This window comes from Globicephala melas, chromosome 7 (genome assembly GCF_963455315.2).
Source record: "Globicephala melas chromosome 7, mGloMel1.2, whole genome shotgun sequence".
Classification (NCBI taxonomy): Eukaryota; Metazoa; Chordata; class Mammalia; order Artiodactyla; family Delphinidae; genus Globicephala; species Globicephala melas.
In genome coordinates, this window is record NC_083320.1 from 43,525,594 (window position 1) to 43,542,721 (window position 17,128).

At 39.5% G+C, this 17,128-nt stretch overlaps 2 protein-coding genes across 5 annotated transcripts in view; one reads left to right on the top strand and one right to left on the bottom strand.

The window, feature by feature from the left end:
- The window catches only part of NAB1 (NGFI-A binding protein 1), a 44,822-nt gene extending 28,227 nt beyond the window's left edge, over positions 1 to 16,595 (bottom strand). For 2 of the 4 annotated variants that reach the window (XM_060302137.1, XM_030847746.2), the window contains exons 1-2: positions 16,349 to 16,595; positions 5,718 to 6,555 (exon numbers count right to left, since the gene is read on the bottom strand). In XM_060302137.1, coding sequence (XP_060158120.1) covers positions 5,718 to 6,536 — 819 coding nt within the window. In that variant the 5' untranslated portion in view covers positions 6,537 to 6,555; positions 16,349 to 16,595. Of the gene's footprint in view, positions 1 to 5,717; positions 6,556 to 15,420; positions 15,525 to 16,011; positions 16,304 to 16,348 lie in introns of those variants that run through there. The other 2 variants (XM_060302135.1, XM_060302136.2) reach the window with 2 other exon arrangements.
- The window catches only part of LOC138842740 (uncharacterized), a 37,494-nt gene continuing 36,041 nt past the window's right edge, over positions 15,676 to 17,128 (top strand). The window contains exon 1 of the mRNA XM_070045864.1: positions 15,676 to 16,340. Coding sequence (XP_069901965.1) covers positions 15,676 to 16,340 — 665 coding nt within the window. The remainder of the gene's footprint in view (positions 16,341 to 17,128) is intronic.

Consider the following 17,128-nt stretch of genomic DNA (forward strand, 5'->3'; position numbering starts at 1 on the left):
AAGGAAAAACCCCCTCATATTAGGAAATGAAAAAAACTTCTTAATAACTCATGGATTAGAAAAGAAGTCATAAATAAAAAGAGAAATAATCAGAATTAAAAAATAATAACCACATATCAAAACTTTGGGAATAATGCTAATTCAATACATAGTGAGAATTTATGGCCTTCACTCCTTACATGAGAAAAGAAGAACAGCTGAACATTAATGAACTCAGGACAAAATATAAGTTAGAACAATAAAATAAACTGTAAGAAAGCAAATGTAAACACAAACACAGCACAACTAAAAATATCAATTAAGCCAAAAGTGCTTCCTCAAAAAGAAGTTGGAAAGCTTTTCTGTAAAAGGTCAGATAGTAAATATTTTAGGCTTTATAGGCCAGTCTGTGTTACAACTACCCAATGCTACATCATAGCTCAAAAGTAGCCATAGATAATACATAAACAAATAGGCATGGCTGTATTCCGATAAAAGTTTATGTGCAAAATCAGGAGGTGGGCTAGATTTTGCTCACAGGCTCTAGTTTGTAGATCCCTGAAAAGATTAATATAGTTGACAAACCTCTGGCAAGACTGATCAGGGAAAAAGAGACAAATGTACAAACAATATTAGGTCTTAAAAACGATAAACGACTTTATGCCAATATGTTTGAAAACTTAGATGAAATGGACAAATTCTCAGAAAAATGTGACTTATCAAAAGTGACTCAAGAAGAACGACTACCCTAATAGTCCTATAATCCACTTTTTTAAATGATCAAAAGGGAATGTCCAACATTTCTTTTCAAGTATTAGACGTTGAAATTGATCCACTCAAGCTGAGAGTTCGGAATTTAGCATCATAACTCACTAGTAATATGCTCAGGTCTAAGAGGTTCCCGGATTTGGCATTCCCCCTCTCTCAGAACTAAGACTGTTGGGCTTCTCTGAAACACTCAGCCTTGCCTTCTCAACACTACACTGGTAACTGACCTAAACTTGGCATCACCATGTAGTCTGTGGGCCGAGGTCCTTATGTTAGTAACCTGCTTAGCACTCCAGTTCCTGTAGCATTTCCACTAGGTCTACAACTTACCCACTGACTCCACATTCTCCTCTTCTTCCCCTTCCTATCTTTGAGTTCCAGAGCTCTTCAGCTGGACGTTGCTATCTGCTGACAAATATTCTATTGATATAATGCCGACTTGTCTATGTGCTTTTATTTCTGAATATTACAAGCCCCTACATTCTCCACGGCCTTGCTATTCTCAACTTTCAGTTTCTCTCTCTTTATCCATTCATTTCTTTAAGATTTGATGCATACTGCTTACCTAGTTTACCAAATACTCTGCCAACACACCTTTGGACAGATGGAACTCTGCCTGCCTGGACTTCCTTCTAGTACTGCTTCTGGGTTTGTCCCTTAGCACCTGTCCCACACCAGTAACTAGGCCTCAGCCCCTCACACCATCTTCATGGTCTGACTCCTATGGCCAGGCCATACCTAGCCATGTCCTAAGACTATCACTGATTCTCTAGCTTAAAAACAGTGTGTGTAGCAATGATTCATTCTACAATTCTTTACTGTAAAATGTAAAGAATTATATATTTACAATGTATACTTGGAAACAAGTATAAAAATGCATGTAAGAATAAGAGGGCTTCCCTGGTGGCACAGTGGTTGAGAGTCCGCCTGCCGATGCAGGGGACGTGGGTTCGTGCCCCGGTCCGGGAAGATCCCACATGTCGTGGAGCGGCTGGGCCTGTGAGCCATGGCCGCGGAGCCTGGGCGTCCGGAGCCTGTGCTCTGCAACGGGAGAGGCCACAACAGTGAGAGGCCCGCGTACCGCAAAAAAAAAAATAAAAAAAGAATAAGAATTTTATATGCTTGTGAGTTGAAAAAATTTTTTCAGGTATAGGTAACTTCCTGATTTTCATCTGCTCGTGACCTACTTATATGTCTTGAAAGAGAGTGAGTGTTCAGTGTTTATATGAAGAAAACTCTCAGAAATACTACCAAAGTGAATTAAGAATAAGTCACGTATTTCCTTATTTAGAAACTGAGGACAAATTAGTAACATTCTTTAATCTTAGGAATTTGGAAAAACTCAAAAATCTTGCTCTCATTGTAAACAGTCAAATGAAAAAATGTGAAATTATCACAAGTGTACCTAAAAGGTACACTTGACAGTACCTTCTTTCTTTTAATTCCCTCAGGATTTTGTGATTTCTACCAAACTCTTGAATGGTTGCTAGTTTGAAGCAAGTGTCCTGATTCATAAACTTCTATCCTAAACTATATTATTAGACCAGACTCACATACTTGAGTTACAAATAATAAGTGGTCTAAGTTAAGCTTCACAAGTCACACTTTCCAAAACCCCCAACCCCACATCTCAGCCACTGGCATTCATTTTGACTGTTCCCTTATTTTGGGAAACCCACAATGGTCTCATTACGTAAATACCACCTGTGCCTATTTATCCAAAGAAGCAAAGAGCCCCTTAGCAAAAGCAAAGTGTGAAATAATTCACTTTGCATTTTTTTAAAGTAGGTTGGGATTTTTTTAAGTGAGGTTGACAGGCTTTATTAAAGTCATCTCTTTAACATACTTTTGCTTTAATAAAAAGACAGGCCCTTGACTGTGTTTCATCTGCTCTGTTTTAAAAATTATATGAAAACTGGATTATAGCATGAACCTAAAACTGCCAACATGTTTTGCCCTTTGTTTCCTATTACTGATGACCTTGTAGTAGATTTCTCTATTGGTTCATAGGTAATGAAAGTGTCAAAGTGTATCCGAATTATAATGCTACCTGAATTTTCTAGATCTACTCACAAGTTCTTGTGAGTCCATTATTGTATGGCAACAATATATAACAATTACAAAAGGATATGCCCAAAATAGATCAAATCACAGAATCCCCTGTGACTAATTTTGCTAACCACTTCTGATATTAAGCACCAGTATCCATTCATATCTAAAATAATTTATTTTGTTTTTTTTGTTTGTTTCTTGTTTTTGTTTTTGTTTCTTGCGGTACGCGGGCCTCTCACTGTTGTGGCCTCTCCCGTTGCGGAGCACAGGCTCCGGATGCGCAGGCTCAGCGGCCATGGCTCACAGGCCCAGCCGCTCCGCGGCATGTGGGATCTTCCCGGACCGGGGCACGAACCCGTGTCCCCTGCATCGGCAGGCGGACTCTCAACCACTGCGCCACCAGGGAAGCCCTAAAATAATTTATTTTAAAATATCAGATGGTGAAATTGCTGAAGACAAGATTAATATACAAAAATCGGCCAGTGATAGTAATTTTAAAAAGCAGGAAAAAATTTCATTTACGATTATACACTTTTATATCTTATATACCTGTATATATATGCAAAATAAATGTATGTTTATGATACAGACATTTAATATACATATATAATACACAGTATTTGACCTAACAAGAAATGTGCAAAACCTATGAATAAAGAACTAAGAAATTACTGAGGAATATAAAAGATCTAAGTAAACACATATAGTATATTACTGTACGGGAGTTTTTATTATTGTAAATATATCATTTTTGTCCAAATTAATCTATACCTTTAAGGCATTTCTAATCAAAACACCAACAGAAATTTTGGGGAAATTTGACAAATGCATTAAAAATTTCATTTGGAAGGAGAAATGTGTAAGATTACCTAAAAAAACAGAGGCTGCAGAACAGTACTATAAAAGGGGCACTTGCCTTTCCATATATTAAAGTACATTATTTAGCTACAGTAATTAACCTAACTCTATACTGGTGAAGGAATAGAGAATTAGACAAATGAAATCACACAGGACAAGATCAATAAATATTACTATATAAAATTAAACTTCCACATGGCAACCAGTCTGAAAGGTCAAAGGACAAATGATAATCTGGGAAAATGTTTACAACATAAGACAAAGGTTAATATCCTTAAAATATAAAAAGTTCTTACCAATATTTTAAAGGTTAGACAAAACAACCAAACAACTCCAACATTAAAACAAAGGATATGAATATAAAATTGGATGTCTGTTAAACATAAGAAAAGATACTCATACTCACTAAGGAAAGTTAATTTGAGCAATGATAATTTTTTCATCTCTTAGACTGACAAAGATTAAAAATGATAAATGCAAGAGAGTGGAAAAATGGACACCTGCGTACAACGACTGTGAAAATATAAATTGCTGCAGCTTTTTTAGAAGGCAATTTAGCAGTATGTACTAAAATATTAAATCTACTTATTCTTTGATCCCATAATTTTACATGTTGGGACTCTATTCTATAGTAAAACATGCACAAGTCTGTAAAGATATATATGTGTAATGTTCACGTCCTACCATATATAAAATTTTAAAAATGGAAACAACTTAAGTGACATCAAAAAGTGAATGGTTAAGATAAATAACAGCACATTCATATTGTGAAATATAATATAACCCATAAATGAATAAGGTAGCTCTATATGTAATCACTTAAAAAATACATCTAATAGTACACTGTACTTTGAGTATATTGTTAAGTTTAAAAAAAAGAATTTGGAGGAAGAGTGTACAAAATATGATCCCACATTTGTATAGGTAAATAAAAGAATCTGAATGTTTACAGATTCAATCACTTCACATCCTTTTGTAATGACTGAATACTTTTTCAATAAATATATAATATTTTTTGTGTTAAAGTATAAGTCTGGGGGGAAGATCTAATGTTTCTAACATGAAATACTGCATTCAACTGAACATTTTTTTCAAGGAGAGTTTCTCTTTCTTCTAATGGATAAATGGCTATAAATTTTAGCTATGAAATCGTTTTTTAACTTTTGAAATGCATTTATTTTTCAAGCATTTGTTGGGTGCAGATTCTGAAGATATAAAAATGAATGAGACATTTTCTCTGCCTTGAAGAATCCCAAAGTATACTGTGAGGGATAGACCAATATATATATAAGTACAATAAAGTGTTGAAGTTACTGTGACAGAAGTGTATATTATACAGGGATAAAAATGGAAAGGAAAGGTCACTTGGGGGAAAACATATCAAAAAAGACTTAAGCTTATGCTTGAGTCTTAAGGTCTTAAAGATGCTTGAGTCTTAAATATGATGTGTTGGCCAGATAGACAAGAAAAAGGGAGTAAATGAGAAAGACACATACATATATGCATTCTTCTGCTTAAGCAAAGTATTTCTGGATAGAGTGCTACAAAAATAAAATGAGAATTTTTAATGCCAAATGTCAAACCAAAACAATATTCAAAGCTATAATAATTCTTCTAACATTCATCTAAAATAATTTTGTTTTCTATGCTAGCTGAAAATCACTTTAAGTTGTGGTTATTGTTTACAAATTTTTTTTCTAAAAAAAGTCTACAAAAATGATTTTTGTTCTACTTAAAATCTCATTTTATTTCTTAATTAAAAGACAAACTGCCTTGTACATGCAAAGACTTTATGCTCTCACTGCTTAAATTCTGATATTTTTCTAAAAGTCACCCTACACTGTAGTTCCAAAGCTCAACGTGTTTGAATTCAACACAAAAATACCCTAACACACACAATAGATATGGTCTATTTTCACTAGAGTTACATTTTGCTAAACCTAAGTGTCTTTAATACTGCTTTCAGGTAATGTATCTCCTTAGCTGCAAACTATTACCAAATTAATCTCTAAGAGACACAACACACCACATATGCACAAAGAAAAATGTGGGCTTTTTACCTCATGAAGCGTGAGATGTTTCCCGTCCTTTCTCTTGGAGTCAAATCTGCCATATATTGCACTATATTTTCGAATTTCCTCCTCTTTGTGTGGATCATCATCACTCATCTCAAAGATGTGACCAATCATTTTGGCCAACTTCTTGTTGGTTTTTAGCAGCTCTTTCACTTCGTTTAAGTCACTTTTCGGCAGCGTGGGGGCCATTCGTTCCACACACTCGGCTACAGAGAGAGCGGCAGCAGCATCCAGCGCCTCGCTACTTTCTTTTGGGGAAGCTGGAGAGCCAAGGTCAGCTGGGGAGAGGCTGTGCTCGCTTTCAGTGGCATGGTGGCCTTGCCAGAGTCGGGACTCACTGATACTCTGCAGCGCTAAGCTCCCCACCACGTCTGATTTCCCCTGTCCCAAGCTCTGCACACAGGTGGTGGCAGCACACTTGGGGATTTTTAAATGAGGTTCCCGGGCACTGCTGTTTCTTTCATAACTGCTGCAGGATATTCCCAGCCAGGTTGGTGATCCCTCTGGTAATTTATAGATGGGTATGCTACTCACAGGCAGGGACGTCAGCGGCTGATTGAAAAGGCCAGGGTTTGTAACCCAGTCTCTCAAAGCCTTCTGTAGCCTCCTAACATGAAGGGGCTTGCTAGCCATGCCCACGAGTGCCATGATTTCCAAGAATTCCTCTTCTCCAGCTTCACAGAGTTGCTGGACATCATCACCACCTTGTTGGATAAAGGCATCGAAATAAGAAAGCAGATTGGCTTTTTGTAATATTCTGTACAGCTGCAACTCCCCCAGGGTCCTGGGTAGGGCCGCGGCCATTACTGTGGATGGGCTTAACCTGCAAAAAGAAGAGGAAATACTCATCACACTTGCTCCAAACTTCTTAAGCCTATCTGTTAGACACTATAGGATTTAAGAGTTCAGTATGGGAAGAATAGAAAACAAGCAGCATTTGCATAGCAACTGACTGTTAAGGAAGCATTCTCTCTATGCCTAAGTTATCTTATTTTACTCTCCTATCAACCTTAATGGTCAATATTCAGTAATAGTTTCCATTTTAAAGAAAAAATTATAAAGGCTCAAAGAATATAAGTAATTTGCCTGAGATCTCACAAATAGCTAAGCAGAAGTCTAGGGACTGAAACCAAGGCTCACAGGGCTCTATATCCCATATTTTTGACTATTCACTTTGCTGCTTCCATGGTGTGGACACAGAGGCAAAGTGAAGGATAATCAAATTCAGAAGGGGGTAAGAAGTATACTATGCTACCATGCACTGAATACTTATTTTGTGTCACACTGTATGACAAACACTTTATATTATGTCTAATCCTCACAACAGCCCTGTGAGATAGGTAGAGTTAATTCCCATTTTATAAAAAAAAAGTAGCAAGATTAGTCTGGCAGGCAGAGGATGAGAGATTTCAGTATGAACTGGAGTTGATAAGATAGAAGGTGGTATATTTAGGAACTGAGAAAAAAGAGGCAGGAAAAATTCAGACAAGACTTGGTGATCACTTAGATGTAAGTGATGAAAAGGAGAGGAAATGTCTAGAACTGCAACAGGCATTGGGGATACAGAAAATCAGGGATGATGGAATTCCCTTTCAAACACATGGCACCTGAACATGGCACAAGGTAGAATGCTTAAGTAGAACTGTCCTGTGTGCAAAATAACAGACTGGAGCCTAAGTGTGTCTCAGGGTTAGAGACACAGGATGAAGCCAAGGAGGGTGGAAGATCCCTCCAAAGAAGCAGCAGAGAGCCTAAGACAGAGACAAGGAACCAATACTTTTAGAGCTCAAGCGAGGCAGAGAAGTCTGCCTTTAAAGAGACAGAACAAGACCCAGCAAAGCACTGCTTGACCTCTTAGCAGCCTTTAAAGGTTATTCACAGTTGCCTGGAGACCTTCCACAGGCAAAGAGGAGTTGGCCAAGTACTTCCATTTAAGAGAAACAAACTTGTAATCAATGCACCTTTAGGATTAAAAGGACCCTATAGCCCTCTAAGGGCAAAAATTATAGTAGGCTAAAAGAATACATACACCAAAGGAAAGTGAAAGCTCCACTCTCAACTCAGAAAGTAAGGAGCAATTGTTAACTGGGAGATAAGACAAGCAGAGGAATATTAGGAACACCAGATCACCACATTTGGGACTTCTGCTTTATGCCATCAACCAGAATTCTACCCAGAATTCCAGTTTCAGTCATCCCATCCAAGGAGAATGCATTTCCCTACCACCTAAGGACTGACTCCTGGGAAGCCCCCATCTCCTGGAACCTCTGTGTCATCCACAATCTGCTCTAATCAATTACTGACCTCCTCAAATTTTATGGTTCTTTATTTTATAAGGGCATTGCCAGGTGACCTGATGAATTCCCAAGATACATAAAAAAAGACTGCATCTGAGCCCACTAAACGTCTGCTGACAGCCAAGAAATCATGTGGGGTGCTTCTGAAAAAATATAATTTCCTAGGTCCTTGGGTTGCATCTCAGCAGACTCTCATGATTTGGCAAATTTGGCAAACTACACTAGAGGATCCCTATTTAGTGCACTCTCTGGGCACCATGAACTCCTACAGGTTTTGAGACCACCGTCATGTTCATGCCACCTCAGTTCTCTGGAAAAAACATTCCTGCATCTTCTGAATCACCCATAGGAGGATCTGCTTTGTCCTCCCACTCCAGGGGAGACTTTCTGGGGAGAGAATCTATCATCCAGCTGGACACTCACCCACAAAAACAAGCTCTTGGGAGTTACAGACACAAGTTAAAGTCTGTATTGAACAACATTATACCAAATGGAAGGGTTTCTAGAAAGTGTCTGAGGTAGAGGAAAGGAAACCTACTTTCCCTTCATACACCTAATGCAATAGCTCCACGGGCTTTCAACTCAAGAGTATACACACAAAAAAATATCTATACACACGCATAAATATATATGTATGCACATACACACACAAAATCATTTTTATAAGAGGACTGTAACCTTGCAAGATTTATGGTGTCATCAATTATCTCACCATAAATACTCCCCCAAATTATGGAATAAAGTAAAAATTACATGAGAAAATCTAGAACAGATTTCTTGAATCTTTTTATGAGCAATAAGAGAACAAAGAATATATGATGGACAAATGTAAAAGAGAAACTAAAGGAGAACTAAAAACCCAAACTTAGGTTTTATTCTTCTGAGATAAGCCAAAGATTTTAGAAAATATTAATTTTCAACTTTTATCCTTTCTCATCTTTACCCAGAAAGAAAAGAAACCCACTAGTTCCTAAGAGAAATCCCTTATGTTCCGGTAAGAAAGTAGTTATGATTATAATATCCCCATAAGGACTGATAGGACCCAGTGTACATTTCCAAAGTCAAGACACCAGATGAAACATAAATAAGTGAACTATTTAGACTCCCAGGAGGCTTTCTAAAGGCCCACACTTACTGCTGGGAAAGGAGTTTTCTCCCTAAGCTTTTTGCTTTAAGAGAATGTTTCAGTTTCCTACAAAGCCTGTTGGGATAATTTAAACAACCACCACTTCATACATTAACTTGATTTGATTTAAAAGAAAATTTTTATGAGATTTTCTGTGTTTACAAACCCTGTATCTATTCGTGTTTCAACATGCAGGTCAAATAAATCAAAAGAAAACTTCATCTCTCCAATCTAAACATGAAAGGATCCTAACACAATGCTATATAATATAGGAAGCTGCGAGTAGAGTAAATCTACTCAGCTGCAAACTCCAGTTACCTCGCCTGTTCAAGAGGTGCTGGAACAATCATGCTGAGTGTGACCTTTTCATAAATTCCACAATTAAGAGAAACCGGTTACCCATTTTTTAACTTCACTCAAAAGCTAAACCAAGGGCCTATATACAGCAAACCTCCACTTGCACCAGCTTAAATGTTCCTCAGCCTGGTCAGCTCCAGAGGAAGAGGAATTAAACAATGGACTCATTTAAGGCCATTTGTTGTTGTTTGTTATTCAATGATCTATTTTAAATGGTAATGATTTGTTCCTGAAGCTTTTAAAAACAAACTCACTTTGGCTCCTTATGGGGTAGGATCAGTCATCTGCCAGATTTAAACTATGCTAAGTGAAATAAGGAGCTGGTTTGGCTCAGAAAACTTGACTGGTCAACTCCAGCTTTGTCCTCGAACCACAACACAGCACTTAATATGAATATGGGAAACAAAACTTCTCTGACTTTCTCCAAGCTGGGACGTGGGGATTTAGAGTAAGGCAGAGTCTTTCACAAGGGAAAAGAAGAACTATTCCTTCAAACCTGCCTCAATCTGTTCCAAGAAGCTTCAGCCTGCCTTCTGTCCTGACTCCTCGATCAAAACTCTCGAGGAACTCCTGAGTGATCACCAGCTTTTCTCTTTAACCTCTCTGCAGCTTGACATCACTCCTTGAAACACTCTTCACCTGACTTTTTGCTATATTATGTTGCCTTCCCTTACTCTATTGTAAGTGCAGGAATTTTCCAACGTTTTATATTAGATCCCATTTCTACTGTCTTTCCATATTCTCCCATGATGATCTCGTCCACTCCCAGGCTTCAATATCACCTATAGCAGACTGACCTCCAAACTGCTATCTGTAGCTTGGACCAGTGGTTCGTGGAGTTCCTGCAAAGTGTTCTCAAATCCAAACATACACCAAGCACTGTCTCACACATAGGCATCTACTTTGCAAATAAAAGTAAATAAATACTTTGCGATTTAATACAAACTCATTTAAAAGTGTAACTGAATTCACAGTTGTTGCCATTATATCAACAAACACTAAGCAAAATTAATGAGTACTTGTTTTTTTTTTTTTTAGTTTAAAAAGTGATCTTCATACCCGAAAAGTTTGAGAACCCAAACTTTTTCTGACAATTCAGCATTTCAACTACCATGTGGAGATTGTCAAACATCTCAAATTTGGTAAGTCCAAAAGCAAGTGTGTTATCTCATTTTCCTCCCTTCTTCCAGATTCCCAAATCTACTCTTCCCAACTCTCATTTCTTTTAGTTGCACCACTACTCTTCCAGTTTCCTGGATTAATAAAAGTAGAGATTCCTTTTTTTTCTAATTTTATTGAGGTATAGTTGATGTACAATATTATATAAGTTTCAGGTGTACAACATAATGATTCACAATTTTTAAAGGTCATATTCCATTTATAGTCATTATAAAATATTGGCTATATTTCCTGTGCTGTACAATATATCCTTGTAGCTTATTTATTTTATACATAGTAGTTTGTACCTCTTAATCCCCTTCCCCTTCCCCACTGGTAATTACTTGTTTGTTCTATATCTGTGAGTCTGTTTCTTTTTTGTCATATTCACTAGTTTTATTTTTAAGATTCCACATATAAGTGATATTAATCAGTGTCTTTCTCTGACTTATTTCACTTAGGAAAATACCCTCCAATTCCATCCATGTTGTTGCAAATAGCAGAATTTCATTCTTTTTTATGGCTGAGTAATATTCCATTGCATGTATATACCATATTTTCTTTATCCGTTCATGTTTCTGTTTTCCTCTTCCTTCCTCCAATCTACATGTCCTTAGGCCACATCACCACCCTTTTTCTTTCTCTGCCTCAAAAGCACCTAATTCTAATTTTCCCCTTGCTTCTTGCCCCAACTTTGAAAACAGCTACCTCACCTTCAATACTTCCCATACTGCAATGCCAACTTTATCTTCCTAAAGTACAGGTGTGGCTCTTTACTCACCTATGCAAATCTCCCCACTTCATGGAGAAAAAAATCCAAACTACTCATATAGGCATCCCAGACCTGTCCAGCCTCCTCTGTGGTCCTTAACCTGCCCCTATGCTCATGCCAAACACTGGACTTTCCTCAAATGGTTCTCCACAGAGAAACTGTTAAGAATCAGGATACAGACGAGTAAACACACACTTAACCACTCTGATAAATGCTATGCCAAATGTTATCTTCAATACATAAGGAGCCATGGAACAGAGAAGCAGACTGCCATGGTCCTGTAGAACAGGTTACCTTAGGCTACAGGCTCCTTGATGGTAGGGACTAGTTCTCATTCATCTTTTATCCCCCTCTACTCCCAGCAAAGCGTTCAAGGTAGAACAACATCTCTATAAAGGCTTCTGTTGAATGAAACCCAACATTTGAGTCAGAATCTGATCAGCAGCCTCCTTTTATATTCCAAAAGGAATAACCTCTGTGTAAATTAGGGTCCAATCTAACAAAAGCACATCCTGCTACTTTACCTACAATCTTTTTCATTCTCTCATCCTCAATACTTCCCCTTTTTTATAGCCTGTGTGGTGGATTCCCATAAGATGGCCGGATGCTCTCCCTTTACAGGAACACACGTGGTTGCAGCGACAACAGACATCATGTTAGCCCAGCCCCAAAAGCAGCCTTTTAAGTCAATTTCAGGCACGAGAGATCCCAGGTCTCTTTCCTCTTGGTTTCAACGAATTAAAATGTTATCCCCTAATAAACATCAATCCTATAAATGATCATTAGACTCAAATGCATTCATGAACACTACACTTGAATCTTCCTCTTCGTGATGCAGGAAATATATATGAATACACACACTTTTATGAAGTCCATGGCATTCCACAGAAGAGAGACTCTGCCAGGAGTGGGGAGAAACCAAGGGAAAAATCCTAGTAATATCTGACTTATTTATGCAGAGGACTGTAAATTCCTGCCTCCCAACACAGCCTGAAATTTTTACTTTAAAATGATCTAAGTTAACAGCAAGCTCTTAACAGACTTCTAAAAAAATGTGAAAAAACTTGGGAAGCGTTAGCTCACGAGTCACTTACAGATTAAGGTGAATTAGTTCCACCAGACTGTTTTCCTCTAACACCTAGATGAGATTCAGTACACGCTAAGGGAATGAAAGCTAGAGATGGGAAACGGCAAGGAAGGAGATAGGAAATCCGAGGCGAGTGACCGCATTTAAAGCCTCGGAAGTATTGCCAAGGTTGGGAGAATGTAGCCTGAAGGTATAGGAGCCTGGGGAAAGGGTACAATGGGTACACTACAGGTTGAGACTGGAAAGGTTTATGACAAGCCAGAATTTGGCTTAGGGAAGGATAAGCCTTAAGCCTAGGAAATGAATTCTTCTCATTTTTGTCCCAGTCCTAGAACTCAACCTAAAATACTTAAATGTAGTTTAGTTACATGATGGGTTATTTAAGATAGCAGGTCGACCCAGGTCCTCACTCCTGTGTATGTGTTTTAAGTACCAAACAATTTAACTAGGCATATTTATTAATAAGCATGCAGGGATATATCCTAAGTCAAGATATTTTTGGATCTTATTACTGTAATAGCTATGAATTAAACATATAGCTTCTAATGAATTAACAGTAATTTAGGAAACTTAAAATGTTCTCTCCTACTGATTTTTTCTGAATTCTGAATGAAGCTGGAAAAAATTTCTTATAGACCTCAAAATTTTAATTAAAGTTTCAGTGTATAACCCTAAATTTATCAAAGTTAGAAAAAAATCAGATTTATTTTGCAATTAAACAATAACTTAGCTGTGATACCAACAGGTAAACACTAGTATTTCATATAATATGGCTGGAAATTCTTCAATCAACTAACAGTCAAGTTATTCAACATACATTAAGTGCCATTTGAGCATGTAGTATGCACACAGTACATAAAATTTTTTCATTTTTTTCCCAGAAATTTATCTTTAAAAATTATTAAATTAACATACTGTACAAGTTAAGGTGCAACTCTCTAAATACAATGTATTGAGAAATGACAAAACTATTTGAAAGCTTATTGGTATGTTTTAGCTGTGAGAATTCTGACGAGGATTGCTACTTTTTCCCCCAAAATCAACTTCTCTAATTTCCCACTTGTTCCATTGTTAAGTTTAAGGGAGTATATTCTACTACTGCACTAGTTTTTGAAAATGTCAGATCAAAAAGGAAATTTGCATTTAATATAAAAACTGTACTGTTTTTCATTCTACTAAAAAGAATGAACGAAGCAGTTAAAATAAAACTAAATCCAAAGCAAAGGGGCTAGGAACCTTGTATTATGCTTAAGTGGGCATTATTTATTCCTTATTATTTTTAATAAACTCCACATGAAATATGCATACACAAGATGATTATACAAGCAAGATCTTAACCTGTTCAAAACATATTAAAAAATGGTCATTTCCATGAAAGTAACATAAAATATATCATGCTTCTGTGGTATCCAGAATACAGCTTCACACTTAAAGGTAAATTGTACAAAGCTTTTATTTCCAATAATGCACATGAGTAGCACCAACAAAAACAACCTGACTTACCATAATGGAATAGATGAACCCCAAGTCTTAGAGTCTAGATCAACAGATACAAAAACCTGACATACTTCTGTTTCCATGCAACCATCTTTTACTTTAAATTTTTAAAGTTCATGCAATAAATTCTTCAAAGGTCTCCCCCACTTTGTCATACATTATAATTTCTTTCAAAGCAGCCACGGTACAAACACCCAAAATCTTTAATAAGAAATCAATATGCTCTTAATATGTGATTAAAAGAAAATATCTAATACTTTAACTGATTCTCCAAATAGCAACAAGGAGAATGAAAATATATTAACTTTTCTACAGGGCAATGGATATTTACTAGTCATCAAAAAAGAAAATTTTTTAATTAATTTAGCTGAGATTATTCAATTTTATTAATAATTCTGAAACAAGACAAGATGTATTCACCAGATATATCAAATTATTTATTAGCTATATAAGCTCACTAAATTTCCTTGTATCAGCTATAGTATTCCTAAGGATTTCTGTCATGTTCATTACATCCACAATTAGCAGGAAGAATGAAATAAAAATCTACACTGCCTCCATGTTTTTATTATTATTATTGATTTATTCACATATAATAGGAAATCACCAGAGCCAAGGAAAACGAAATTTTTCCAACACCAGGATGGCATATTAACTTTTGTGCAAGATGTTAAAAATAGTAAAATTAAAACAAGAAAGCTTCCAATGGTTCCTTAACATTTTCTTTCAAGACTTGATTTTCCAATAACTAATAGTCAAACAGGAATAAAGAAAGCTGATCTTGCCAGACATCTATAAACTCTCAAGAGAACACTTACATGCAAGGTAATACCTATAAGGACAACATAATTTTTAAAACTTAACGAAAATACTAAATGTTTCAAATGCTGGAAAATGGAGGAAAAAAGGATATCCCCTGAATCTAAGCCACTTTTACTGGCACTTAGACTAGACTAGAGGCAGCTTTTTAGGTCTTCTGGAAAATATCAGTCCCCACCCGAAATAGAGAAAGTAAATCCTCTGCATCCTTTCTCCCAATATTCCTTCTTAAAACCCACACATAAATCAGGACGTGTCATAATCTGTTATGTTTTAGAGGGGAAATTTTTCAAAAAAGTGAAAATCTAAGAAGGTATTTCATTGCGTGCGCACTTCTCTAACAAAACAGCCTAGCATTTCCTACGTGACTAATCTCTTTAAAATTCAGTTCCTATGCAATCTAATATTATCTATTAAAACTGCCAAAATATTTTTAAACAAGATCCGAGTATCTCCCTCTCAGCTCTGATCTTTGCACTCCTTAAGTTTGCAGACACGTCACTGGCAAACCAATTGGTAGTGACAGGTTACTCCAAATCAACTCTTTCGGAAGGAAATTTTAAATTGACATCTACCCCCAAATTTTCCATGCCTCCCGGATCTCACGTAGTGAGGAATTAAGTATATGCAAGTCAAGGATTCCTCCTGATCACCTGCTGCAAAACGTGGTCTGCGGAACCTATAAATGCAAATATATTCCAATTCAATTATCCTTTCCCCCAAGATCTTACAACAATTAGGCTCACTCGAAGTGTCGTTTCATATCTTGCGCCTTGTGAACCCTGACAATGCAGCCCATAAGCATTTGATTGCACTTGCAACGTTTCTCCATGAATAAGGTCACAGACTACTGCATCCAAAGCTTTTATGTGCCACATGTGTTTGCAAATCCCACACTCGGCCTTAACGAGCACGAGTCTCTCGCTTCCATCGCACCTCAGTGCCAAGTTTCTGTAAGCCACTTCCAAACAAAACTCTCCTTCCGCTTTCCAAAAGAAAACTACATTCCAAAGGAGAGGATACCCAGGACGAAAATTAAGGCTCTAAGTGCAACACTCTTACAAAGTAAACAAACCAACAGAAAGATTCTGCCCCTGCGGAAGGTGGCTGCAAAACTCTGGGGCCGGCGCGCGCACCCACCGCGCACCACAGACCACGCAACCCACCACCGCTCCGCGCTCCACGTCCCGCGCGACGGCCCCAGCCAGGTCAGGAGAATGGACGCTGCGCCCCCGGCTTTCTGGGAGGAGAATGCACAGGTCGGCCCCGCTGACTCGCTCGCCCTCTTCTCGCTGCCCCTGCGCACCGAATTTCTCCGGGAATCGCCCACACGAGCCCGATGCCGCCCTCTCCTTCCGGCGGCGGCCGCGCGGGGCCAGCTGCCCTGGACGCCCGCCTCCCCAGGTGCCGGCGCGGCCCGGAGACTCCGCCGCTCCAAGTTCGCCCGCGGTCGCACGAGCTTGAACGCATCCCGCAGTTGGCGGACAGCCAGTTGGTACGTACTAGGCCAGCGGCTGCAGCAGTCTTGGCGCGCTCTCCCCCAGGACGCCTTAGCAACTCCGAAGTGACGGCCCCCGGCTCTCTCTCATTCGGCTGCTGCGGCCGGGACGCCCCCGCTCCCATCGATGGGGGAAGGAAAGGTGGTGGGCGCTCTCTCCCTGCTCCCCCCACCCCCAGCTAGGGCCCGCCACTCCTTCCCGCCCGCCAGCCCCGACGGCGCTCGCTCGGCCGCGGTGGCGGCGGCGGCGGCGGCGGCTCCTCCCGGCGCGGGCGGCGGCGGCACCTCCCCCGCCGCGTCCTCCCCCCTGCTCCCCGCCTCCCTTCCCTCCCCGCGCGCGCTGCCCGTCCCCTCCCCCTCCCCCGCCCGCCTCCGCCGCCTCTACCCCCCCACCCCGCCCGCTGTCACATTGGGAGATTCCGCTCTTGGTACATTCGCCGCTCTGGCTCCCGCCCACGCGCGGCCGAGTGACGCAGATCCCGGCGTGGGCAGCCGCTGGGCGGGGGCGGGGGCGGCGGCCGCCGGGGCCCGGGCTCGGCCTCGGCCTCGGCCTCTTCCCGCCGCCCCCTCCGCGGAACCCGGAGGGCGGCCCATTCACTCGGCAGCTGGGAGGAACCAAGTGGGCGCCCGGGAGGGGGCGGCTCCCGCGAATCCTGCTCCCGGCGGGGGGAGGGGGCGGGAAGGAGGAAAACGGGGGTGGCGGGAGGGAGGGAGGGGACGTCGCCTCGGGCCTGCTCTCCAGCTGCCGAGGGAACTGGGAAGGTTTGCAATTTAAAAAAAAATTT